Source organism: Rhipicephalus microplus, chromosome 6 (assembly GCF_043290135.1).
Source record: "Rhipicephalus microplus isolate Deutch F79 chromosome 6, USDA_Rmic, whole genome shotgun sequence".
Lineage (NCBI taxonomy): Eukaryota > Metazoa > Arthropoda > Arachnida > Ixodida > Ixodidae > Rhipicephalus > Rhipicephalus microplus.
In genome coordinates, this window is record NC_134705.1 from 198,782,025 (window position 1) to 198,809,399 (window position 27,375).

The window sequence follows — 27,375 nt, forward strand, 5'->3', positions numbered from 1 at the left end:
CTGAGAAATTGCAGTCTTGAATAACAAAGGGTCTGTTATTGATACATTTGCACTGCATCTGAACAGAATGCATGGTTGGGGGCACCAACGAACACCACCACCGCTTTGCCGCGTTGGACTTCCTCCCTCGCGACTGTCCGGTTCGCCCGCTCTGCATGGCAGCGCTGGCTACGCAACAAGCTCTGACACAGCGTGGCGAGTAAAAACTGTGCACGGCAGCCGCGCATCCTTCAGTGGAACTGTCGTTCTTTGCGCCGCCGTCACAGTGAGCTCGCTGAGTACTTGCGGCTCACGAATGAAAGAACGTTCCCTTTTATTCAAATTGAAAAGCAGTATAGTTTTACGTCATACGCGTGACGTTTCTGCTCATGACACGTGATAAAATGTAGCTGGAGCCGTTGAAAGGCGAATGAACTCTCCATTGCGCTGTACGACCGCGCTGAAATATACGAATGCGGCTTGCTCTCGTCTTTTTTTCTCTCTTTTTTTTCTCGTTCAGTGGCCACAACTGGTCCATCTAAGACCACAGGTATGTTATCCAACTTTCGTGGCACATAACGAATTCACTGGTTTGTGCGAGTTGGCATTGCAGACCCAAGACTATTATTGGAGACGTTGTAGTGTTCATGCGTTCACGTTCGTGTTTGCGATGATAAGAATAATTATGCATATATGTACTGCAAGATGTCGAAGGTTTTCTTTCGTACAAATGGTTCAGTAAGAGGGTGTCCAGGCAGGGGCGTAGCCAGAAATATTTATTCGGGACTTGGGTGGGGGAGGGTTCAACCATACTTTATATACGTTCGTGCATGCGTTTGTATATGTGCGTGTATGTATACGCAAGCAAAATCTTAAAATTTCCGGGAAGAAAAAGTCTTTTTTTTTTTTCGTATGACAAAGAAAAGCTAGCCCTTAAATTTTCACTTTTTTTCTTCATTCACAGCATGTGGCTTCTTCTTGTTCTTGCCAAAAGGGTGGAACTTAACTGTCACCTCGCCTCTTCCCTTTCCATTTATTTCTCCTATTTGTTTCGGACAGAGGCAGCCGGTGTGATTGACAAGTACAGCATCAATCGTATTTCGAGTAAGTTCGCCGACTACCGTCGTTGGAGGAAACCATTGGATGTGACCCGGTCCCAGGCTGTTTTCAAGATCTATCTACTTATACTTAGATATCTATCTATCTATCTATCTATCTATCTATCTATCTATCTATCTATCTATCTATCTATCTATCTATCTATCTATCTATCTATCTATCTATCTATCTATCTATCTATCTATCTATCTATCTATCTATCTATCTATCTATCTATCTATCTATCTATCTATCTATCTATCTATCTTGTCTGTTGTACACAGCGCCAAGTGCAGAGGAAGTGCGGGAGGCTTCGGATAAGAGCTACTACGCGTGGCCCTTCGGTGAGCTGCTGTCCTAAATCGATTTAACTATTGAGAATCCTGCGAAAGTTGTTATCATTAGATTAACCTTTCACCAAAAGTTCTTCAGACTACGAGTGATTAGCCTCATTGAAAAATAATAATAGTAAGAGAGGAACCGGATAAACCTCAAGGTGTCCCTCTACAACAAGGAAAAGGGGAGAAAAGCGTTGGTATCGGACGCTTTCTTGAAGTACCAAAATACGTTCTTAATGGAAGTTCCGTTAGATGTGACATCAGATTAGGTTATGCAATTAGATATGAAAAAATAACGCCTAAAAGAGCTTCGTAATTGGACTGAGATGGGAATGAAAAAAAAAAAGGCGTTCGATCCCTTATGCATTTCCCTAAGACGACTGCATAAGGCAAATGAGACTGGTGCACTTGCGCTTTTATAGCTTTGCAGTGTTACCGTCTTTACTGGCGTCTAACCGCAACATTTTTTTTAGAGTAATCGCATAAGCGAATTGAGTGAACTATAAACCGTTTCTTGTGGCAACGTCGCCCCTTTTTCCTCCGTTTCATGTGGGTGCAATGACTGGTCAATGCACGGCACCTGCACAGACGACCTTCTCAACCAGACTGCCAAGCGTTGAGATCTGGTGGAGTGGCACGTGAAACCGCGCCCCCGTCAAGAAACACTGCATGGGCCGAAGAACGTTCCAGTGATGTTGCGTGACGTAACGTTTATTTGGCACCTAGGTAAAATATATTAATAAAACATAACTGCAAAGCAATGTTTCAACCGATACGTATTATAAATGCCAATTTCGAATAGCCTAAGAACGTTTCCGTGATGTTCCGCCACTTTTACGCCAGGACTGACGCCAAATATATGTGGTCGTCTCGCTGGCCTCCGCTGAGGCGCAATGGTGCACCAGCAGTGGTCACCTTTGGAGGGTCGGCAACCACACTTACAGGCTGCAGCACTTTCGGCTCAACTGGAATGACGTCATCCACCATTTCAAGGACGATTGTATGAACGATGGGAGCGTCCTGACGCTCATAAAAAAAAAAGACCATGAATCCTGCAAAGAGAAACCACAGACATTATCAGCGGTTATCACTCTGGAAAATAACAAGGAAAAGCACACACAGGAAGGTTATCTCTCTCAAAGAAATTCGGTTATTTAGAAAATTTACCTGTTGGACGCCCACTTTTGAAGATCTGTTATGTACGGGTGGTTTTCATTTCAGCCTTTTGTGAACATTGATCGCAAGAGGACTGAATTTGCAATACGCCACGAGCGGCCGGTCACGAGAAATTTCAAGAGCCGGCACCTGAGCTTATAAGCTTTTTCGCTACTTCCTCGGTTATTAAAAGTCGACTACCTGCTTTTCGCAGTTTATTTGCCGGGCTCCCCTGTACTTTTTGTGTCGCATGATAACTGTTTATGAACAGTGAAATGTCTTACTGGGGTTACTCGTGGTCCGCCACGACAGGAGTTGCTGATCGCTGTCCAGTCACCTTGCACTCGATAGGCACTGTTGCTTAATCCTTTTCTTTGTACCTACGCAAAGATCTTTTTTAATTATCTCTGCAATTATGACAATGTCGCGTGCACGCATAACTGACATCTGTCAGTCTGTTCGAAATAATTGCACATATGCACGGCGTCCTTTAACACCTTTGGACAGAGATTTTTTGGGCATACTCATATTAAAATGGGTGATATTTTATTCCTCGAGAAATTGTGTCACTACTGACCGCACGCGACATTAAAAAGCGTTTGATTATAACTGGTTAACAGCAAGAACTGTACTAATGCCACAAATCGTGAGGTAATCTTTACTTAGCTCCGTCACCTTTGGAAGGCAGATAATAATCTGTAAGGCAGATACATAATAATAACGTCCCCCAAAACCATTTTATGATTACGAGAGACGCCGTAGTGAAGGGCTCCGAAAATTTCCACCAGCTGGAGTTCTTTAACGTGCACCAAAATCCAAGTACACGGTCTCCGTCAAAAATGCGGCTGCCGCAGCCAGGATTCGAACCCGAGACCTTCGGGCTATAGCAGTCGAGCGCTATAACCACTAGGCCACCGCGGCGGGGCGATCATAGAGAAATTGTGTCTTTGTGAACAACTATTGTCACTTGTATGGGACCCACGACATTAACAAGTAATAGATGCTGCAAACTGGCCGCTGTTGCCACCTTTGCCACAGGGCAGTTGTGTTATGCTAAAAAGTGTATGCAGTGTATTACGGGAGTGCATGGCTGTTGTGCGATGAAGCAGTGGAAATTTGCAGCCACGCACAATGTCCGATTATTCCTATATTAATCATCTCTTAATTATAAATCAAGCGGCGACTGTTCATTCACTGTAAGAGACGTCTAATAAATGTATAGCCCTTCTACATGAAGTTGTTGCTGATAAGACCTGATTATGAGATTCAACAACTGTTCATAAATTCTTGCTCAGCCTAGCCAAATGTGCATTACAAAGGCTGTTTTATTCCTTTGACTAAAACGGTAGTGTTTATTTTTGATCAGGAACAACGAACTTGATTGGAGAACAAACAGTGCATTATTTAACGCAACTTCTTGGAATAGTGAAGTGACCGTGTTATCAGGTTGAGCAGATCTTAAAAAAGGCCATTTAATCAAGTAGCACCAAGCCTGACTCGCTAAAAATTTTTACTTTGAATTACACTGCTGTTACTTTACAGGTCAAATAAAAGCGCATAGCAGATTCATTATAGTGCACCGACAATTGTCATGCGTTGAGATTTGAACAGTTAACCACTGAAAGAAAACACAATTCATCGAGATTTACCGCAAAGCCTTTAAAAGCTTCAAGTGACAAAATATTGACACTGGACAAGAAATTTCGCGAAGACGTCACATGAGTCGAAGTTTTGCGTAGTAGGCTACCAGCGCCACCGTGCGCTGGTTACATCGTGCGTGAGGAAATCGGTGGTTACCTATCTCAACTGTAACTTTTAGGGTAACAATAGCTACCTTATCACAAAAACAAAAAGCTTGACGAAGAGAAAAGTTTACCACAATTCACACTTTTAAGTGGACTATGGGATTTCCGGGTACACTTCCATACATCAGGCGCAACGCTGCAGAAGCTATGCAACACTCGCGCGAGCCAAGCATGAGCGTGCGCGCGAGATATCGTGACAGCCCGCAAATCAAGCACCAAAATCGGAAACAAAGACGCATCAACGGAAACATGTCTCGCTAGCCTGCACATGATTTGTACCTTGCGTGTGAAACGGAGTCTGCTTGGTTGCGTTATGAATGCATCCAGCGCCATATCACTATAGAAGATGTCTCGGTGGTTCTTTGCTTAGGCTTCTGCATGCAGGGGAACTGCCTAAAAGACCTCGTAAATCTTCACCGAGCTTACCTGACAACTCATGCATTGCCTATCCGGTTCCAGGCGAATGCGACCAACAGAAAGGTGATGAAAAAAATAAAGACAAAGAAGGCCGCACTCGCTTACATTTTGGGGCTGCACAAGAGTGCAGACAGCACAGAAGATGCGAAAGGACGCGCACAAGACTGCAACCTTTTGTCTCGCCATTTTCCACGGCACGGTAAAGGTACACCTGCCACCGTAATGGCATCACCGGTGCATTGGGAGTAACTGGCAACGCTGAGCGCTTTCACAACGCAGGTGCATGAATCTCAAGGTGCTGCGTTACACAGTGCACAGTAAAGTGAAGTCACGTGACGTAAGTCGAGAGCGGTAACTTTCTTCTTTACACGCTTTTAAACGATATTACGCTGGACAACCTGTAGTGTTTCGAATTGGCGAGCGAGTACAATGCTCTTGGAGTGAACGGACACAGCAGACGCGTTCGGAACAAACCAAAACGATACACACATTTATTCAACTACTTTTAGAACGACGATATCGTCCGCCGAATTATAATAACATCAATCGTGATCAACCCGCTAAGACATCCTTACACAATATTTACTATACACTCCAAAACATGACAAACACAATAACACACCTAAGGCGGCGGCGTCAACGCTTGACTTACCACGAGGGCCCCCGACGCGCAACCCGCGGTGCCACGCACCGGGGACCCACGCTAGAGACAACCGTTTGCGGCAACCGCCACGCGCAGAAGAGACTCGCTCAACTCTCGCCCGCTACCAAGGCTTGCCTTCCACCAGGAGTCACCGCCGGCGCTATACCACGGTGATGATAGTGGTGATCGCCGCTCGCGTACACAACGTCACCTACCACCCGGTTGTTGCAGCCCGAAATGCGGCTTTTGGGTGAGACACGTGCGCCACCAGCGCAAACAACTTTACAGGAGCCACCCCCACAAATTTCGGGCTGCTTGCCCCCTATCAACACAGTACTTGCTTTATTTAGCTGTAGAATACTCAAGAATTGAAACGGACAATTTAGGAATAAGTAATGCACACAATTTCGTTGGAACCGTCTTCAGTCCAGGTCATATCGGCACAATTTCGACTCGAACGTATGTGTCAGAACCAACATTTTATTTAGAGATCTTATTTAGAGAATCTATCTATCTATCTATCTATCTATCTATCTATCTATCTATCTATCTATCTATCTATCTATCTATCTATCTATCTATCTATCTATCTATCTATCTATCTATCTATCTATCTATCTATCTATCTATCTATCTATCATGTGAGTGCAAATCAGCGCTACCGACAGGAGGGGCCAGAAGAGAAGTCACAGAGCGCTGAACTTCCAGCGATTTCTTTGCAAAGCCTTCGCTTTTATTTAAACCAGCCGTGGGGGTCTAGTGGCTAAGGCACTCGGCTGCTGACCCGCAAATCGTGATATTGAATCCCGACTGCATTTTCGATACAGGTGGAAAGCCCGTGTGCTTAGATTTAAGTGCACGTGAAATAACACCAAGTAAAAATTTCCGGAGCCCCCCCCCCCCCCACCCCACTACGGCGTCTCTCATTATCATTTATGGTTTTGGGACGTTTAACCTCAACAATTATTATTATTTTATACAATTACTTTTACAACAGCCATGCGAAAATCGCTATGACGTTAGAAGAATTCATCACATGGACAAATTCAAATACACATTTCCGATAAAGTTATTCCCACTAATAAAAATTACAACTTATCATTTTTATATATATCTTGAATATTAGTTACCCTACTTGTGGCGCCCAATGCCCCGTAGTGGGTCGGAGCCAAGAAATACAATGCACAAACGAGCAAACAGGACAACATAGAGACGGACATCAGCGAGAACGGCCGGCGTCGTGCGATGAGGCGACGAAAGCCCCGCGTATCGTGAGACGCCATTCTCCGCGCATGCGCACAGTTACTCCTCGGCGTCCCCGGCGTTCACACCGCGTGCCAGCCGTGCATGACCATGCGCTGCGCTTGACACTTGCGACCCGCGTTACTGGGACAGCGCAGCAGCAGAGCAAAATCGACTGCCCGTCGTGAAGGGACACCAGCGAGAGATCAAGGTACGCCACGTGTGGTACTCGTCGGAACGACAGAGAAAGTTGAGATAGTTCATCTCGTCGTAGTAGAAAGGCGTTCAGATACCACTGATACACGGGGACTTAAACATAATGTTGATTGATTCATATTTGAGGTTTAACGTCCCAAAACCGCCATATGATTACGAGAGACGCCGTAGTGGAGGGCTCCGGAAGTTTCGACCACCTGGAATTCTTTAACGTGCACCAAAATCTGAGCAAACGGGCCTCAGCGAAGCATAAGGTTGAGGGTCCACAAATTGATATATCAGTGCTTGTGCAAGCGTGAGCCAACCTTCGACCATGTTGTTTGATGGGCCGCTCAACAAACCAAGCTCAAAGATGAGGGAGTGGTTTCTTTCTCGCCTTGCCTAACGTGCCTGAAGATTATATCTCATCCTCTCAACTTATTCCTTAAAGTTACGTGTACGAATCCAGCATTATTTTGCCGCGGTGAAGATGTGGCTAGGATGCTCGGCTGCTGATCCAAAGGTTACAGGTTCGATCCCGGCCAAGTTGTTCGCATTTCGGTGGGTGCGAAATGTGGACAAGGACAAGTGCTCACCCACGAAACGATTTTTTTGCGATATTGTTCTGTAATATGGCACTGACAAAGAAGTATTGTTGCTCCGCACAATTATTAGAAATTTGAGTGACTGTGCAGAGTTGAATTCGATTGATCAGTAAAGAGCACCTTTGGTAGCTCGGCTTTTTCACAATACTATGTTTACTGCAGTGAAGCAAACTGTGACGATTGTTTTTTTTTGCAAAATTTGTAGGTTTTGTCCTAAAGGTAATAATCAGATACTGGGGATGAAGGCGAAAGGAGAGGGTGAAAGTTTTTACCTCTCTTCTCTCCTCCTCCCCTCAAAGACATTAGGCAGCCCCAATGACCAGCTGCATTCTGTCCTTATCACGTATTATACTGGTGGGATGAATCACGCACAGTTGAACTTCGGATGAGAACAATGACTCGCCTATTCTATCCGGCTCTCGGGGTGCTCATGTTAAATCAGCACCCATGCGGAATTAACTCTGGGCATATAAGACAACTATAGCTCTTTGCTCTGCAACACTTCGCTACTTTGCGTGCGAAAATTGTTTTAAAAACTTGGGCATGTATGCTACTCGATATTTGCAAAAACAGTGAAAACAAGTTAGACTAAGTGAGGCTAAGATCCCACCTTTCTCTCGTTCTTTGTTCTAGATGGCTCACTTTGGCCGGTTGGTGTATGCTCAAAGAAGCGAGAAACAGCGCGAACCATAGGACAAATAACAGGGACGTACCAAGCACTTCGTCTGTCTCTGTTTTGTGTCCTCTGGTTCACGCCGATTTTAGTTACCTATAGTCGTCGTTGTTGCTGCTGCTGTTGTTGTAGTCGTCGTCGTCGTCATTGTTGCACGCGCAGAATCGTTCCTGTGGTTAAACTTGCCTTGTGCAAGTGAACCCAGAAGCATAATCTAGCGAAGTGACTGCACTTGTTTGAAGTATTTTTCTTTTTTTTTCTTTTTTCAATTTTGTGCAGCTCTCTTCGTCCGCGTAGCCGTCAACAAAAGCGATCTCTTCCGTCATGGCGGCTCGGTTCCCGGTTATCGTGATCTACGCTTGCCTGGTACGTGACATGCCATCACTGCATGACACCTTGGAAAATACAAAGTGTAGAACACTTAGCTAACGGAATGACGTACTGTGCATCGTACGACGGGAAAACGCGTGCCGTGCACGCCAAAGAAAGTATCTGTGCTGACTCACGGTTTTCCGATGTGGTCGTAGGTTGTGCTCCACGGCCGTCTTTCCCGGGCTGTTCGCATATCCCAAATTTGGGCGAATACAACGTCGTTTAAGGTGCGTACACATCGTCTCTATCAACGACAAATATGCGTGTCGAGACAGCTCTTGATTAAGTTGAAAAACTTTCTTCGAGAGGTAATCCTGCCTCGTCAGCAGTGTATACTATATCCGCGTGTTAGTGCATGGTGGTTAGTGATAATGATATTATCGGGAGTGACATGAGGAAGAAAAAAAGAAAGTGTTGGAGTTTGTGTGAAGCGAAGCGGTTACACGTGGTTGGCCTACCATTTGCTCCAAATTGGCAGGAAAATCTGCTCCAGCCAGAACGCCGGAGGGCATGTTCCAGAAAACCTACTAAAGGTGGTCTGTCGGTATAAACGCTTATTCTGACTTGCACCTTCGGCTGTCTGCGCAGATCGACTGGCTGCCGGATAGCGGCAACCGCTTCTGCCTGTGCCATGCCACGGCCAAGCAGTTCCAGAAGGGCCTGAGCTCCTTCGACTGCATCCCGTACCAGAGGGAATCCAGATGCGACCTCTCGGACTTCGGAAACTGCACGGCGCCCGAAGGGTCGGGACTGCGCTGCAGCCGCCAGCTCGCGTCACAGCCGTCGGTCGTGACCGGACTTAATGCGGGCGTCACGTACGCCTTTTGCGCCATCGACGAGAATCCGCTGTCCGCGTCGGGATATGACGGCTTCGCCCTCTGCACCCGCACATGGACGCTCGATTCGGGTGAGCTGCTCGTCCAATTAATTATAACTCGCAAGGGTCTGTTATATGTTTTCACCTAAGTCAACCTGGAAGGCGAAAGTTATCGTCTGCTGTTAACGACGATCTCCTTTGTTGGAATACTTGAACGCAAGAATGCCTGTCTGTCTGTCACATGTTTCAGCCACCCGGCGAAAGTTTAGGCATTTGCTCGACGCCCAGCCATCTTGGTCTAGTGGCGGCGTTCATACTTGGGATCATTGAATTGGTCAAATAGTAAATATTTCGCATATCTGAGGCGCAACATCAATATTCTAAAGACCCTAGTGTTTCTTTCACTGTACTGAAAATGCGACCCTATGCACGAGAACTCGCTGTGCCGACGTTGCGTTATACTGCCACCTGCCAGTGACCCTGCGTTCTGCACAAGCTTCTGTTTCCCGACATTACTTCCAGATGGCGTCCATATCCCACGCCGTGGCTCCAGGCAGATTATTGTATTTCGACAACAGCGAAGCACGGCAACGAGCGGCCAATTTATTTTTAGTCTATGTATTGATCTTTACCCTACAGTCCCTGAAAGTTTGCTGTGCATAACGTTGTCTTGCGTTACCTCCATGCTCCGAGGCATCGCAAGTGTTCTGCACATAGTCTGCTTTTGCAATAACGTCGTCATCGAATCACATTTGATCACAGTATTTGACGTCATAACGACGTCACAAATTTGTCCGCTTGCCACGTCATAGTGGGCCGTTATCACGTGATGATTTTCGGCATCACATGCGTTTACGCCGACGGTCGTCTTTCGCGTTTGGCGGGGCATCTAAATTATTCACCTTAATAATTGGGCGGGGTTTAGCGTGTGCGGACTTGTTTTTGTAGGCAAATTCACAGCGGGAAGTTTTCTGCCCCGCCAGCGGGTGAAGTTGCATCCGGTGAAAGACTGTTAGCGTTGACGTTGCAGCTCTCGTCCAATGAGGCTGTATATATTAGGGGCTCGATTTATTCGATTAGTTAGGGCGCAAACCCTTTCAGGAGCAAGTGAGTCCTGCCTCGCGACATATATAAAACTCTCTTTAGGGATACACGCTGAGTCCATTCTGGGGGCACGTACCTCCCATTCCTCCCCGAAGAGAGTATAATGATCTCCAAAAAAGGGTTAGCATTTATCTCTACAAATAGTTTCACGTTCATATGTGGCAAGTCGGGACTTCTTAGAGTGTATATGGTACCATAGTATTAGAAGTCGCTTGTCCCTCCGTCCGCAAACAGTGTCGTTCATCGTCGATGACACCGCAGAGCTTCGTTTCCGGGCGTCTGCCTACTCGTCCTTCATGGTGGGCCTCGAGTGGCGACTGGGCAACGAGACCGAGCAGCTGCTCAACGTGAGGCTGTGCAGTTCGACCGACGGCTGCCACCGCGCGTGCCGCGACAACCTGCTCGACCTGCGGCGGGAGAAGTTCGTCGCCTGGACCGACTTGACGCGGCAGAGGCTCAGCCTGCAGGTGCGGCGCACCGACGGCGTGCTCCTCTACGAGACGGCGTTCGACGCCCTCAAGCAGAGTGCGTTACTCCATATAGCGGAACCTCTCTGTCATTGTACAGTCATGAACAGTATAGCGAGCAACAGCGGATTGGGCTTCAATCAATCGTCTCTTGAACTGTGCCCTTATAATATAAAAAAATCACTCCGAACACGGGGTGTGGCAGGAGCCAATGCTCCGACAAGAAACCTTTTCGACCACCGTAACGCGTGTAGGTATGAGGCGTGGGGGGGGGGGGGGGGGGAGGCTAATTGTACTTGCATGCATAGGCGGGCACAAAGTTCCCCACCCATCAGGAGGGAGAGGTGAAGGTTCATGGCAGTGCCCCCCCTCCCCCTCCTGCTAAGTCTATGCTCGTTCGTATCTGTACGCCAATTTATATATATATATATATATATATATATATATATATATATATATGCAAAATTGAATGTTGGGAAGGGGGTGGTGTGTCCTGTACCATCTTTTGTTGTCGGCGTCGTAACGTGCAATGCTTTTTCGTGAGGCAGTGCATCGCGAGTCAGTATTCCATTTGTTATTAACGTAAGTCATCCCTAAGCCATCAGTCATATTATTGCTTTGTCTGCGTCGTGTACAGCGCAGAGGCTCAAACTGAGTGCCGCTCGCTTGAACACCCGTGTACACGCAGCGCCCGACCGTCCGTGTCAGCTCCGCGCTTCCCCGTTGGGTCCGTCCAGCGTCCGCGTCAGCTGGACGCTCGAAGGGGGCAACGCGGACGGGTTCGTGGTCACCCACTGCTGGTTCCGGCTGTGCCACACCAAGGTGTACCCGCAGCCCAGCCTGCGGCACGTCTACATCAACGGGCTGATGCAGTGGAGCCGGTACCGCTTCACCGTCACCGCCTTCCGCACCGTCAACAAGACGGGCATCGCCGTGGGAGAGCCCAGTCACGCCGAGGTCTTCACCGAAGGAGGTGAAGCGCGCACGTGAAATTGACCGTAATCACGCATAAGTAACCTGCCTTTTGGAGACTTTTTTTTTAAATATAGAGCGGACAGTTCAATGTCCAAAATATTGGGAGGAAAATGCAGCGCTCCTACCATTTACCAGCCCCCCTCCCCCCGCCTCAAAGGGTTCTGCCTCCCTCCCCATGAACAGGAGCATAGCCAAAAATTTTTTTTCGGAGGGGGGAGGAGTATGCGACTATACTTTGTGCATGTTCTTGCGTGCGTTTGTATGTTTGCGTGTATATATGCGTGCAAGCAAAACTGACAAAATTCGGGGTGGGGCTGACCCCCCCCCCCCTTCTGGCTGTAGCCCTAGCTCCTGAAAAGGAACTCACTTAATTTGGGTGCCACACACTTAAAGAATGCTGGCGTCGACCCTGGCTCAGCGCAAAGCAAAACAAAGAGAAACGTGGGGAAAGGGTGAGTTGTCTTGGTAATAGACGAAGAAGGTGGGTGCTAATTGTGTGGAAAACGGCAAGATGCCGTTTTTTTTTAAGAAAAGCACTTTTGGATTTGTTTATGGAAAACACAATTATCTTTGTTAATCGTCACAACATACTAATATGACGTTTGCCTCATTATCTAGAACTATTCGTACTAACACAGGACTAACAAAATCTCACAAGAGTTGCTTTGCGCGCGATCTTCTTCGCGTTGAAGCCTCGAAGCAGCCGAGGAAGCACATGTTCGCTTGATCAGAAAGCTCTGGCAAAAGGTGGCTTTTCTGCATTATGGATCTTTATGCGGAGAAGCCCGATTGCGGAATATCTTTCTACGACGTATTGCTTCGAACCCCTATAGTCCACGTTGGACGCAGATCACGAAGGACAGTGTCGCGTTATGAAACTGACGCTCAGTAGAATGAAAAAGTTCATTAAGTGCCATAATGGAAAAGCTATGCGCATCACATAGCGCCTATTACTGTTTACAGCGTTATACGAAACAAAGTTTACCAAAACGTGCATTAAATGGCTGCAGTCAGTAAACGCTAATAATCGTATAGCGCTTAGTACTGTACTGTATTGTGTAGACTGCGTACAGAAGTAATGAGAACAGTTCGGAGCGATAGGTGTGCAAGGTGGCTTTTTCGCAAAGCTTCACAGAAATGTAAGAAAAATGCCTTCACTGTAATGCACGGCCATAATTTATTTTTCCTCGGATGCTAAGGAGCGGGTTAGGAAAAGAGGAGGGGGTCATTCTCAAAAAAGATAGTATTACACTGAAAAAAAAACTAAAAGAGGCGTACTTGGGCCATTTACGCCCACTTTCTATTGTGTTTGTTAGGTTTTGTTGTCCTTCGCTTGGCGTGACCGAGAGAAGAGACGAAAAAAAAAGGAAGGCAGTATCTCTCGAACAGTATAATAGACGGCGCTGTCTAATAGAAGTACATACAAACTGCGGTTGAGTGAGCATATTCTAGATAGCGCTGTACCGCGACTCTCCGATTTGCTGCTGCGCGGGTTGTGCTAGGTGCGCGAGTAAGAAGTACCTCCGTCAGTCTCCTGTATAGTCGCCGCACGTGGCGGATCGTTGGTGGGGCATGGACGAAGCAGAGTGGTAGGCGCGTTGAAGACGCTTGCGCTCGGCTTCCTTGGCTCGCGTCTCGTCGGTGTTACCCGCGCGCCGTGTGGATTTTCTAACGCGATTGGACGCATATGCATGGACGGACGGACATACGGACGGATGTATGGACGGACGGACGCACAAACAGACTGATTGTCTAGACAGACAGATGGACGGACGCCCGAACAGACGCATGAATGGACGCATGGATGGACAGAAGCACGGATCGACGTACGGACGCTTTGCCCCACTCATAATCATCCACTCCGTGGATATGCTGTTGATTGATATGTGGGGTTTAACGTCCCAAAACCACTGATGATTATGAGAGACGCCGTAGTGGAGGACTCCGGAAATTTCGACCACCTGGGGTTCTTTAACGTGCACCCAAATCTGAGTACACGGGCCTACAACATTTCCGCCTCCATGTGGATATGCTGTAATCTATTTAGTTAGTTATTTCGTCATTGCTTGGTTAGCACTAGTTCAATAAAAAATAAAGATAAATGGCTTTAAGAGCTCGACCCAACAATGTGAAGCCGACAGATGAAGACGACAAAAAAAAAAGGTCACTTTTCACTTGAAGGGAAGTTTTCTACTATATTGGCACGATGGACATATCGACGTATTGTTGTCGTGAATGACACAGTTTGTGCATCCCATCGCTAAAAAGTCCTATTTTGATAACGGGTATCTTTCTGAATTTATCTTTATGGCATAACATTTTTTCAACGTACATGAGGGTTACGAAAAAATAATATGTGGGGTTTAACATCTTAAAACCACCATATGATTATGACCAACGCTATAGTGAAGGGCTCCAGAAATTTCGACCACCTGCAGTTCATTAACGTACTAATCCGAGCACATGCAGACATGGATATCGCTCGACGATTCAAAGTGGACCATACAACCACATCAACTGCCGCAGAGCTTGTCGCTATCCGGGAGGCAATAAGATTTATTTCTGGAGAGCGACCTCGAGCCTGGACGATTTTCTGTGATGCCAAACCCGCTTTGCAAACCATTAGTTGCATCATGAAGCAAGGTCCGTATTACAGCTTGGCAATAGAAATCAAAGAACTTATTCAGGTTGCTTCAACAAATGGTCATCTTATAACTTTCCAGTGGATCCCCGCTCATTGTGGCGTGATGGGAAACGAAGAGGCAGACGCTGAAGTTAAAAATGCCTTAAGCATGCAGTGCCCCTGAAGTACGCATTGCGTTTTCACGAGCTGACACGAATGCCCTGCTTCGCTGCGTGATGCGCAGCTACACACTTCAGCACTGGACCAAACCGGAACGGCGACACCAACGACTTCACAAATGGGACCCGGAAATGAGGTTCCGCATGCCTCATAAATTGAAACGGCAACTCACAAGTATGATCCACCGCATTCGTCTTGGTGTAGCGTACACCAGACGTTACGCACGTATCATCGGTCGCAGTGACACCGGTCCTAATTGTGAACACTGTGATGTGCCAGAAACACTTGAGCACATATTTTGTGTCTGCCCAGCATACGCACGTGAACGACAAACACTGATTTCTTCTACTGAACTATATCGCAGTAGGTCATTAATTGATGAGACCATGTTGGGCCCTTGGCCAGACACCAACAGTGCAACTGCGCTCACAAGAGCAGTTATAACCTTTTTGGAAACAAATGGACTATGTGTGCGTCTATAAAATGTGTCTCAGCTAGCAAGAACACTACATACTCACCTCTATATCTCACCATCGTCATCCATTAATCTTTATTTTCCCCTTTCCCTTCCTCTAGTGTAGAGTAGCAGGCTAGAGCAAGCTATCGCTCAGGCCGACCTCTCTGCCTCTCTGTAAATAAACTTACCCCCCCCCCCCCCCCGAGCACACGGGCCTACAGCATTTTTGCCTCCATAAAAAATGCAGCAACCGCAGCCGGGATTCGATCCCGCGACCTGCGGGTCAGTAGCCGAGTACCTTAGCTAATAGGCCACCACAGTGGGGCGAGGATTACGAAAGTCACTTTACTAATCACAGTGGTTACTCCAGAACAATTAGGTGAATAAGTGGCTAATTACACGAAGGAAGAAATGCTGACTGCTACTTATTTATTTATCGAATGATGTCGATCCCATTGAGTACCCTCAACAGGACCCTTCGTGAACAGGGATCCTGTTGAGGATCCCTGCCCACAAATGTTGCCCCCACACTTCAGATATACTTCCGGAGCAGCTGCACACGCCTCGCTAGCTATATAGCGGGAAAATGGGGCGGCAGTGCTAAGCACACTGCATTTTATAAAACAGGGGCTGTCGCTAGAATGAGACCCATCTTTAAGATCGATGACAGAACTACATTACGGCTGCAGAATCATGGTCTGCCGTAGCGGCGCACGTCGAGCCGTTTTATTTTATTTTGCGCATGTGTGTTTGTATTTCCGCTTGCTAAGTGGGCAGCTGTGGTTTTGATTTCAATTGTTCTTAGACCAACAGTCGCTTTCCTTGTGTGAGCTCTAAGATGATTGAGTCACTCTCAGCCGGCCACCCCTGCTTGGGAAACTGTCAGCGCCCCATTACGGTCATAACTGGAAACATTGCGCATGCGCATCACGCCTTCCGCGAAATAATTGTTCCACCACGCGCATGACGTCATGAATGCACTTGTTCGTCGTCTGCTAGCTGCATTTTTGTTTTCTAAGCCCATGCATCCTGCATTTTAACATTTCTTTAAACATCTGTGCTTGAACAGAACAAGACAAAAAAAAAAAAACTTGTATATCTATGGGGGCGTGTCTATTCGTTCCCTTCAAAGTTGTGCCTGCAACGCCGTATATAAAACATCCAAACATCTTTTGCAGCCGTTCATTCTGTCGCCAGATCGTAGTATGGCTAGGGTTCCTGATGATGAACGGCGCTCAATGGTCGATCTTTCCCTGAAAGGTTATTCCCAGCGGTATATTGGCGCTTTAGTTAATAGGCCCCTGAAGACTGTGAGAAGGATAATTCAAGCCTACAAGTATGAAGGTCGCATTCAGGATGCACTCCGCGCGTCCCGCCCTAAAGCTACCACAAACGACGAAGACGCCCTCATAGTTGCAATTGCTGTTCGTAACCCTTTCTTGCCAGCCCCAGCACTACGCGAGGACTTGGATTTGGACGTTTCGGACACCGCTGTTCGACGTCGCCTGCGTACTGCGGGCCTTCGCAGTCGCGTCGCAGCGCAGAAGCCACTACTAACGGCGGCACACAAGGACGCACGACGGTAGTTCGCTTAGTTGCACAAAGCATGGACATCAGAAGAGTGGGGTCACGTCATCTTTTCGGATGAGTCGACGTTTTCGACGCGACAAGACCAAAGATTGCGCGTTTGAAGACTACCAGGCACACGGTGAGGCAAACTTCCTGCTTTGAAAAGCAATTATTTTAGTTAACGTCAAAATGTCACACAGGAACGACCGAGACAACGTGCAAGGTGTTTCTGACAGTGGGAGATCGAGTGTGAGCGTGTGGGGTGCTGTTTCAAGATACGGTTTGGGGCCGCTGCAACGTATACGTGGACACTTATCGTCGGAACAATACTGCAACATTTTGAACAATGTGCTGTTGCCATATGCGAGCAGTTTATTCCGAGGTGGTGATTACCCGTTCCAACAGTACCGGTCACCGTTACACATGGCGCGGGCTGTAAAGGAGTTCCAGGCGGAGCAGCACATGCAGCTACCGGAATGGCCTCCGAAAGGAGCGGACCTGAATGTGATAGAAAGCGTGTGGGGCCGTCTGAAAGCTTCTTTGGCAAGGAAGCCCCTTTATTCCACGACTTCGGACCCGTTGTGGGCGCAAGTCAGCAACGAGTGGGAAAGGCTGAAAGCCGATCGGGAATATTTTCGATCACTGTATGCGACTCGTTACCGTCCAGAATAGCTGCAGTCGTTGCTGTAAGGGGTCACATGACTCGCTATTAGATTTGCTCACGTTTTCATACTTGTTCTCATGGTCTTGTTTAACTTGAATTGCAAAAGTGCAATTTTCTTGAATAAAAAGTTTAACAATTATCTATCTTACACTCACTTTCTTTCTTCACGCGCCAACCTTCAATCCAGACGGACCTTGAAATGCAGAAGGTATCAGCTCGGCGAACAAAAAAAGCGGCTAGCAGACGACGAACAAGCGTATCGATGACGTGATGCGCGGGGTGGAAAGAGTGTTTCGCAAGGCACATGCTGCGCATGTGCAATGTTTCCAACGATGGCTGTTACGTGGCGCTGATAGTGCCGTCGGCCACGCGCTCGCGTGTTGACCCAGTGCTCACCACTGTACCTGGCGCTTCCGTCGTCGGCGTGCTCGCGTAGAACAGCAACGCGTATCCCAATTCTTTCGCGGCGGCCACTAAGTCGCTTGCGCTAATGTTTTTCCGCTGGGAACACATCACATAGGTGATGTTATCATACAGCATAGCGGTCTTTATACATGGACATATTGATGTTATGCACTTCCAAGATTGGTACAGAACATGAGCGCAAGTGAACCAAGAACGGATCCCGTCACTTATTTAGAGAGAGGGGGGGGGGGTGTCTGAAGTAACATTTGAGATTGGGGCGTGGTCATCACTTTTTGTTTTTACTTGCCGAAAAACCTTTTCATAGCATAAATACGGCTAATGTGTGCGCGCACCTGGTTTCTCTCATTTGTCCCAATTGGTGACAAGAGGTGGAGCACTTAAGTGAGGGGGGGGGGGAGGTCATTACCCCTACCACGCCCCTCTGTACCCGCGCCTGAAGTGACCGGTATTTTAAGCAGAAATAAACAAACTAATAAATGTCACTCATGTTACAAATAAGTAAAAAAGGATTAAATTGTGCTGCGGCTTCTTTTACTCGGGTCATTAAAGTACCATTGCTTCCCCTTCGAAACGTCTTATTCGGAGTGCTTCCTCGATCAAACTACCGTTGAGCGCTCCAATTTTTCATTATAACACTTTCTGCCTTGTTATATACACATCGCGTTGTGCTACGCCATCCCATCACTGGTGTTGTGCTGTTCTTCTCAACCAGTGACGCCAATCCAGAAATCACAAGGGGGGCACAGTTCAGACCATGGTGGCTTTTTTCTTTTCAATGTAGGTTATTTTTATTTAGATGAGATGTAAATCGTGCTTGGAAATAAAATTTTACAAACGAGCATGGAGTCCGAGGTCGAGTAATTGAATTGCTCTAGTTAGTCTTGTTTGCACCAGTCTAGCAGTTTTTGCGATTTCCATAGTTACACACTGCTAAGCTGTATTGAACACATGTAGACGCTAAAAAAGCAACCAGCTTTTAAAAAAAGCTGAATGCGCTATATGTATACCTTGAAAAGTAATTCAAATATGATGTCGTAGAGCTAAATCTCCAGTCTCAACACATTTGAGGGGTCCGGACCCGCCTGACCTTTTCATGATTTGTGTGAATGTTTTAACCACATTTCAGATTTAACGGCATTGACGTGGGGGGTGGTGCTGGGCATTCCTGCCTTCATCGTTGTCATCATGGTGTGCCGACGAAAGGTGGGTACATCACACTACATTCGTAGCTTCGTTCACTAGTCTCTACATTTTAAAATGAGATGATTATGCACCACCTAACCACTCCCTAAGTGCCACGATAGTGATGTGCCACCTACTTTGAAGGAACGTTACTAGGCATGCGCAATATTCTAATCAAGTAGCCTCAAGCACGGACTAGCGGAACAAGCTATGGGTCTTTGCCATTCTTTCTTTTTTTTTTCTCTATACACACAAAAATTACTGTAAGGCACGCAGTAACATTCACACAAAAAAAGAGAAAGCTTTTGTTCTGGTAGAGGACCTCAGAGTTGGTTCGCGGAGGAGTAAACGCACCTTTAGCGAGAAATAGATTCTAGGAACGAGAGGGCTCGGTTGACACATGTTCTATTTTCTATACAGCATTCACCCACTTGCAAGTTGAACGTGACCCCGGTGGGTTGATTAACATTTAAAAATTTACCTCCCCCCCCATACAACCCCTAGCTCTACCCCAATTAATATTCATTCTAAAAAAAAGCGTAGTGGGGGCGGCGTTAGCGAAGGGTATGAAAAAGTAAAGCCCCCTCCCCCCCCCCCCCCAAAAAAAAAATACCGCCTGCCCCTCTTGCCTCTCCTCAAGAGCAAGGCAAGCATAGTCAATATACAACGCATACATGTCCTTAGCCTGCCTGTCCACCCCCACCCCCTCCCAGTAAAAAACCTGGCGCCGCCCCTGGGGTGCACAAATACGGACGCAAGAAAGCCTATGACAGACAGCCAGAGATGGGTATTATATAAAATGTGGTCATGTATATACTGACATTAGATTAGAAGGTGTGCGTGTAAGTAGTTTATGACTGTGTGAACTGCGCGAAGAAAACTGTGTATTGGCATGATATTTAAACTGGTTTCAGTGTGCTATTATATTTTTTTCTTTTCCGTATTGTTAATTTTTGGGTACCGTTCTGTATTATTATTTTATTTTCCGCTGCAGAACTTTGTGATATGGAGTAGCCGAGGCAATAGGCACCTCAACCTCTCCACAGCAAAACAGTTAAAACAGAACAGAACAGAAAAGAAAGGACTCACGACACCACAAACGCTGGCTAACTGACGAGATGCACAGCGGCGGAAAATAACGAAGGCACGAAACCTTATCTGCGCATGCGCGTAGTCTACGCCAAGTCTACGTGAAAGATGACTTTTAATGGCACTTCATTTCATTTTTATGCAAGAATGGGACACTAACGTGGAACATGTTGGTTTATAGTAACAAAATTTTACTTTAAGAACTCCGAATTTGTTAATTTCGCCATATCCGGCTTATCGATGAAGGGGAATATCAAGGTCAAAGTTTGAATTTTAATGTGCGCACTGAAACCTCCGCTCGTGACGTCACGGATTTCAGGTTTACTTTCGTATTCAAGGAACATTAGTACAACCAAATTTTCTGAATTGGCATGTTGGGTCTACGTCCCTTGAGACCACAATGCACCTTTTAGTGATCCGGAACTATTTAGGACTCGGCAGATGCCGTTCAAATGTATGACGTCACGATGTATGGTGCGGGAATTCCCCACGTTCCCTTTTTGCACGTTTTCACACTTACCAAGCGTCTTTTCGTGGTAGGCGTGCTCATTTTCGAAGTCTAAAATAATATAATTTATGAAAAAAGCATCTGTTGTCGCGTTCGACTGAGCATCACCTATAGAAGTGTGGCAGCTTCGGCTAGTTAGTATGACATGACGATAGTTAGAGCGTGAGAACAGAACGACGACAAAGAGACAAGTCTTTCATCTCCTTCTTGTCTCTTTGTCGTCGTTCTGTCCTCGCGCTGTAACTATAGTCATCGCCTATAGATTCCTACGAATTGCTAAGCCATGGCTGTTCGACTAAAGGTCTGCTCCTACGTTGTCTGTGCTTTTCTATTTTTCGTAGGTTTGTTGCTGCGGTCGTTCAAGGCGCGAAGAAATCTGGCACGTCCGTCATGGCAGAAATGTCGAGGGTCCCGGCGGGGATGCGCTGGCCTTACCGTGACTTGCGAAGACTGACTTCTGGTTGCTGTGCAGCCCACGAACACAATCAGCGTCTCATTAAACGCATCGAACACTGACTTACATGTCTCTTAATTCTTTCAACCAAACTGATGAATTTTAATTTAGATTTTTTTCTTGCTTTCCTTGAATTTAATTGCCTACATAAGCGTGCAAAATTAAAGTATCACATGACAACGTTGGTTAGTTTGCTTGGAACACCTCTTTGAACCGAAATAGCCTCGCCACCTGTTGAATAAATCTTCTGCGTCATTCATAAACCAAGCGTAACCTGATTCGCCTAGCTACACGTAGCAGAGAGGCCACACAACGACCCAGTTAGAATGTATGTCTCAAGTAATGGGGACTAGCTGTTCATACGATGTCACAGTCTACGGACGGCCTCGCGTGATACAGTAATATAACTTAGTGGGGTAATCGGGGTGTCCTCCGTGGGGTGAACAGTGGAAGTGCCTCAGAGTGGAGTTGCCTCAGACAGGCAATTGCTCGGACACCCTAATTACCCCACTACGTGTTTCATCTGTCCGCTATCATCTTGATTTTAGAAATATGAATCCAGCGTTTGTGCCCTGTGAAAGGCTTTACTTTGCCACGATGGTTTTGTTTACGCTTGCGTGTACCACGGTCACTGGATGAAATAGCGCACGGGCCCTTGCGCTTTTGCATCCAGCGGCCGTGCGTGCACTGGTAGATAGATGTACTAGCATTTACTAGCACATGTTCCGGAACACGCCACTTTTTTTGGCTCGAAGGTGCTGCCGCCACAATAAAACTGCGCCAAAAAGCTCGTTCTGTCGCTGGGGACCAATCGGCATCGCTCGGTTCCGGTTTTAGTGCCCGCCTGACGGAGTTATGTTTTTCTGAACCCGCGTTGTGGTCGCCGTGTTATGTGCGATGCTCAGAGTTCCCGAGCGAGTTTCATTGAATTTCGTCGCTCAACGGAGTCTTAAACCTGCCATGCTCTGACTGTGCGAACCGCGCTGTGTCTGGGGAAAACTGTAGCGCCAAAGTCGAGCGTACCGTTAGCTGCTCGAGAAAGTTGCCGCATCCGTCGCGAGTTGAGAGACCGCAGTCCTGTTCCCCGTGCGATGTCCGCTGTGCCGGCCAGGAACTTTTGACATTAGACATCAAGGTGGGCGCCCGGAACTGCAGCCTGCGCGCCTTGTGTGCTTCTCGACGAGGAATTGCTCATGGGAAGGACTTGGTTTCGTCGGTGAGATACACGACTTCGGAGGAAACACACGCTCGCTTGTTCAACCATGCCTCTTTACGGCAAGGACCCATTCATTCGGCAGAAACCACCGGCCAATCTCAAGCCGAACGACGAGGTTTTCTTCTGCAAGATCACCAGCGAGGGCTTCACAGACTACGAGTGAGTTGGTTTTCGAGGTGTTTCGGTATCGAATCGGCGCAGGCCCGTACGCCGGAGCCGTGCATGAATCGGTTCATTTTTTTTGACATTCTGACACCTTCACGGTGTCGGCCGTTGCTTAGCCCTTGTTAGGCCTAAATCTAATTTCGTCGCAAAATTTGCGCTTGTAAATGATGCGCTGGGGTCGGCAGAACATCGTCGGGTCCCAAGGCACCTCTACGATTGCAATAGAAGCTGTTTCTGACGATTGCCGGCTCGGTTGCGTAGCAAGTCTCGGCTACCACTTCGGGGCCTAACCGATATTTCGCGTTACGGCATCTTTTTTATTCACCGAGCTGGCCGGGTTCCGGTGCCATTTCGTACGCTGCGATGTCGTACGTCGCATGTTTTTTCAGTCAACGCCCGCTCCTCTTTTGTGTTACTGTGGACGCAGCTCGTTTCTGAGACATCGTATGTGTGTCCATATTAAACTGACCGAATCTAAGTTGCTGGTGTGGCTTATTTTTGGTCACTGCTTCGGGCTATTGCCCTTTTTGCCTTGCACGATCCCGCTCCATACGTTATTCATTTAGTCCGCAGTTGCAGAAATGGCTACCAAGTGCGACTCCCTTGCCTTAACGCCCTGTCGGTCTATATACCGTACTTTTTCTTCATGTTATGATATGTGTACGTTCTTCATCATCGATTCTGAAGTTGTCAGTGACCAATGACTAAATCTTCATTATTGCGGGGATAATTATTGTACGATTTGTTATCGCCTTCATATGCTATTGATGAATTTTCTGGTATTCTGTGTGCCACCTGCTTCAGCTACTGAACTCAATGTGTGCATATTCATTGGCAGTACCTAGACCACATTAGATACAGGTGGTAATGCATATAACACTGTATACAAGAATGCACAAGATAACCAGTCACCATTGGCTCTGCGCTTGTACAGTTGCAGCTGTCCTCTGGGGTTGATTGGCGAATGCAAAACTTGGCGCAACTTGTTAATGACCTTTCTTCCCGCTCTGGTCTGAAGTACGCTCAAGTGACTCATTTGTGGAAGCAAAAACTTTGTTCTGGAGTATTTTTCATGCTTGGCTTTATGGTTACAAGTGAGGTTGATTTACATTTGACCACACCATGGACCGATAATATTCACTAATACACAGTTTTTTTATTGCCATGCATTTTTTATTTTTGCATTGCAAAACACACACACTACTGACGTGCTCAACAACAATGTAAAACACTGCATTGAAAACTATTAGTTAAAAGAGGCCATTAAGTTGCAAGTCATAACGAATGTTTCTTACTTGTTTAACCACAGAACGTGCGTGAACCAAATGGAAGTTTGTTCTTTTAAGAAAGACAGTGTAGTTATGCTTGGGTCATAAAATGACTTTCATAGAAAATTTTTATTTTACTGTAGTTAAGGAAAACTCTAGTGAGAACGAATAGCCTGTCCTTGCTTTGCTGTAGCAGGCCTCTCATTAAAATGTCTCCAACCTGCACCTGGCTTCCAAGAAACTGAAAACGTGTAGATTCATCACTCCAATACTCTTCCTTCTGTATATATTTTATAATCTTGACAAGTGGTGAAAAATGCTTTATTTATCCATTTATTTATTTTAGTTGTGAGTAGCCAGGTAACTTTTTTCTGTCATAGGTCTATTATTAATCATAAATATTGTGTAAAGTGTATTGATGCTTATAGCTCTTTGCAAAATTAACTTTCCCAGTGAGCTCAGCCAATCTAGCCTCATTTTTTACAAATTTTTATCTCAACTTAAAAGTACATGAAACATATACTTTTAAGTTGACAAACATGTATGAAACATGGAAGTGCAGCTTTTATTCTAGTACTCATCATTAAACAAGAAAATTTTGATGTATCAATTTGTTCATTGTATTAATAACAACTAGACTTCAAACATTAAGATGTGTTAGACTTTGGCTACTGGTAACACGTGCAACAAGTTATTTTGTTCATCATTCTCCCTTCGTGCAATCTTTCAGAAATGCTGTCTTTTAACATACTTATCTCTGTACTTTCATTAAACTGTACAATGATAGTCTAGACATGCATGTATTCAGCACAAATTACTTCTTTCATTCTCTTCCTATGATCTCTATCAGTAAGGTACACAATATTGTTTTTAACCATCACAATTTCTGTGTTCTAATTAGTTTAGCATCAGTTCATTTGGACTTAAAGGTGAAAATGTAATTTGCTTGGGCTAGTAGACATGTTGGCTGTGCAAACTACGAGGACACCAACTTCAAAAATGAAGTGAGAAATGAATGAACTATAGCTAAAAAAAGGCATTGTCCAGTATTTTAATTTTTGTTGCCTGTCATGGTAATTTAGAGCATCAGAAAAATAGTTTGCCATTTAGCTGCATAACTGTATTATCTTATTAAAGTGCATATATATATATATATATATATATATATATATATATATATATATATATATATATATATATATATATATATATGTTTTATGCCATTGTGCAATGTAGTGCTGTGCAGAGATTATATTGTTAAGTCTAGCATAATGGCCATCTCCACCTTCAATATCTTCAGGGGTGGTGGTATTGTATTGGGATGTTATACGACCAAAATTTCAGTCAGTTAGTGATTTGAATGTTTTCTTTAAATATCGTGCACATTAATTTTTATATAGTGTAGCCACTGGTGAGGACTGTTTCAAGGAGCAAGCAAAAATTAAAGTAACTGAAAGGCAACAGCTTGTCAAATACACTTGGGCAAAACTAAATGTTCAATATAGAAAACTATGTATTGAAAATTTGATGACTCAGCCACTGAATTAACATTGAGTTCATTCAGTCACGTGGCAGGTGCAGAATAGTGCATAATTTATGTGGTTTCACTGCTTGACTGACAAGTTCAACCAGGAAATAACAGAATTACAAAATTGCTGGTCAGAGAAAGCGACAGTAACAAAAGAAAAACATACATGTGACTCATTACAGCAAATGATAAAATAAAGCTGGAATACATGCAAAAAATAAGCATAACATACCAATGAGTAAATTAATTACTCGGATCAATCCTCACAAAAATTTCTCAACATTCATAAAAAAAAACAACTCAGCATATCGTATGTAACCTAACAAATTTAGACACTATGCACGAACCCTCAGTTGTTAATTTACACATGTTAGAAGATTGCAATGTAATGTTCGAAGTCTATAATTACTACAAGGTTAGCTACAGTGCATGCCAAGTATCCATATTCCGAATTAGGCACTGGAAGCATTAGCCACCATTTTGGCAATACTAGCTAAATTAACTGTAATTTAGCCAATATTAGTTGGTGCTAATGAGTGCTGACAGCATGCAGGTAAGTACGTTAGTTGATGTCTCATAGCTTGCTACATTTTTCACCAGAAATCAGACATTCTGCTCTGTCACAGAATTCAGCTGGAAAATGCGAGCACATATATTGTCCTGAAAATCAAACAAAATAAACATCTTGACAGTAGGTATTGCCAATGCACTTCGAAAGTAATTGAACCAGATTGGCAGGTTAAGTCAAAAGCCTGCTAAAAGTAAGCCAGGTTAAGCACCTGCCTACTGTTGTACTAATTGTATGTGTGAAAGGAGGAGTACAATAATTATAAAAGTGTATCCTACAGTTTTTTTTTTATCCACATTTGCTTTTTACTCGCACCAAGACACCAAGTTTAACAACTATCGTTGGTACACACCGGTGTGTTGTATCAATTGCCATACTAACAATACTCAAGCTATGCCTATTGTCACAGTGGTTGTAGGGAAGTTTTTTTTCCCACTTGTTTGTTGGTTTGGTGCAGCTATGTTGAGAAAACACATTGCTTCCATTTCCTGAGGTTTATTAGTTGTGTTTTTTGCTTTTTTTCATTAGGTAGCTTAATGCTTAAAACTGAATGAGCAGTGAACGTTAAATGTATAATTTGTCATGCACTAAAATCGATAACAGAAGTCCATAAAAGTATGCTCTTAAATTACCCGTGATATTTGTACAGCAGCACTTAAACTGCTCAGTTATCCTTGCAGAATCATTTTCTCTATGCTTTTGGGAAACCAATTAGCTATAGAACTTGCACGATAAGTGAGATAAGCAATATATAGTGAACCTCAACAGTTACTTAGCTACATGTTGTTTCGTCTGATACATCACAAAGCGATCTTGGGCTAAGAGAAAAACCTTATTTGAATTCATGTACTGCCTGTAAGCTGTACACTTTGGCATCATGAAATGCTGGAGGCGCACAGAGGTGCTAGTGCAAAATTGCCTCTAGCCTTCTTACTGCCAAGTTTCGAGGAAAAAAAAGTTAGTTGTAGTTGTAAAACTTGTCAATAGAATAAATAGACTGTGTCAAATACAATGTGGACATTTTGTTCCTTCCATGTATATGTGTTGTTTCATGCTACTGTTACAAATATGGGGCATCGACTTGCAAAACATGGCATTCTGTTTAATGAAAACATTTTATTTCCAGACTTGTTTATTTGGATGTTGTGAACCGACCGTTTAGCGACTATAGGGGCTTCCAGCACACTGGATAACTAACTTCTTCATTCCATCACAATTCTCATTCTTTAATTTATTTGGGGATGTGTTCTCAAAGTGCTCAGAGGCTTGTGCGTCCGATGCTTGTGAGTCATTTGTGCATCATTTGAATGAAACAGCACAACTGTTCACAAACCAGTGTACATGTCGATTGTGCATCAATGGTCTAAACGCCGAACCAATTGCATTCAAAACAACTCTCATTGAATGTGGGTGGTGATTTTTTATTTGTCTTGGCTTTATGCAAAAAAAAAAAAAAAAGACAGGACATCTGCTGTTTGGCCTTAGTGAAAATTGTAGGTCCTACAAGTCTTGTACAAAACACTTACAATATAAATATGGCACAATAACTGCATCTTCTTAAAACAATCCTATAAAAATGTTCGCATGAAATTT

The 27,375-nt window shown here is 45.2% G+C and overlaps 2 protein-coding genes across 4 annotated transcripts in view; both read left to right on the forward strand.

Moving 5' to 3' along the window:
* Positions 1-558: 558 nt before the first annotated feature.
* Positions 559-21,099, forward strand: LOC119168214 (uncharacterized). Of its 2 annotated transcripts, XM_075867516.1 has the most exons (9): positions 559-1,083; positions 1,362-1,421; positions 8,430-8,516; positions 8,678-8,749; positions 9,111-9,429; positions 10,705-10,968; positions 11,599-11,883; positions 18,931-19,007; positions 20,925-21,099. In XM_075867516.1, exons 3-9 carry the CDS (start codon positions 8,475-8,477, stop codon positions 21,021-21,023), a joined length of 1,158 nt encoding a protein of 385 aa, XP_075723631.1. In that variant the 5' UTR covers positions 559-1,083; positions 1,362-1,421; positions 8,430-8,474; the 3' UTR covers positions 21,024-21,099. The 2 variants fall into 2 exon arrangements, with proteins under 2 accessions (XP_075723631.1, XP_075723630.1); XM_075867515.1 differs by lacking the exons at positions 559-1,083; positions 1,362-1,421 and adding an exon at positions 6,628-6,888.
* Positions 21,100-21,914: 815 nt separating this feature from the next.
* Positions 21,915-27,375, forward strand: part of Acf (ATP-dependent chromatin assembly factor large subunit) — a 60,062-nt gene continuing 54,601 nt past the window's right edge. For both annotated transcript variants that reach the window (XM_075867517.1, XM_037418261.2), the window contains exon 1: positions 21,915-22,412. In XM_075867517.1, coding sequence (XP_075723632.1) covers positions 22,300-22,412 — 113 coding nt within the window. In that variant the 5' untranslated portion in view covers positions 21,915-22,299. The remainder of the gene's footprint in view (positions 22,413-27,375) is intronic.

Excerpts from the sequence above, each read along its gene's own strand:
- LOC119168214 (XM_075867516.1), top strand. The coding sequence starts at position 8,475 with ATGGCGGCTCGGTTCCCGGTTATCGTGATCTACGCTTGCCTG. Across the intron at positions 11,884-18,930 it reads CGAGGTCTTCACCGAAGGAG|ATTTAACGGCATTGACGTGG; the intron begins GTGAAGCGCGCA and ends ACCACATTTCAG. Across the intron at positions 19,008-20,924 it reads TCATGGTGTGCCGACGAAAG|GTTTGTTGCTGCGGTCGTTC; the intron begins GTGGGTACATCA and ends TATTTTTCGTAG.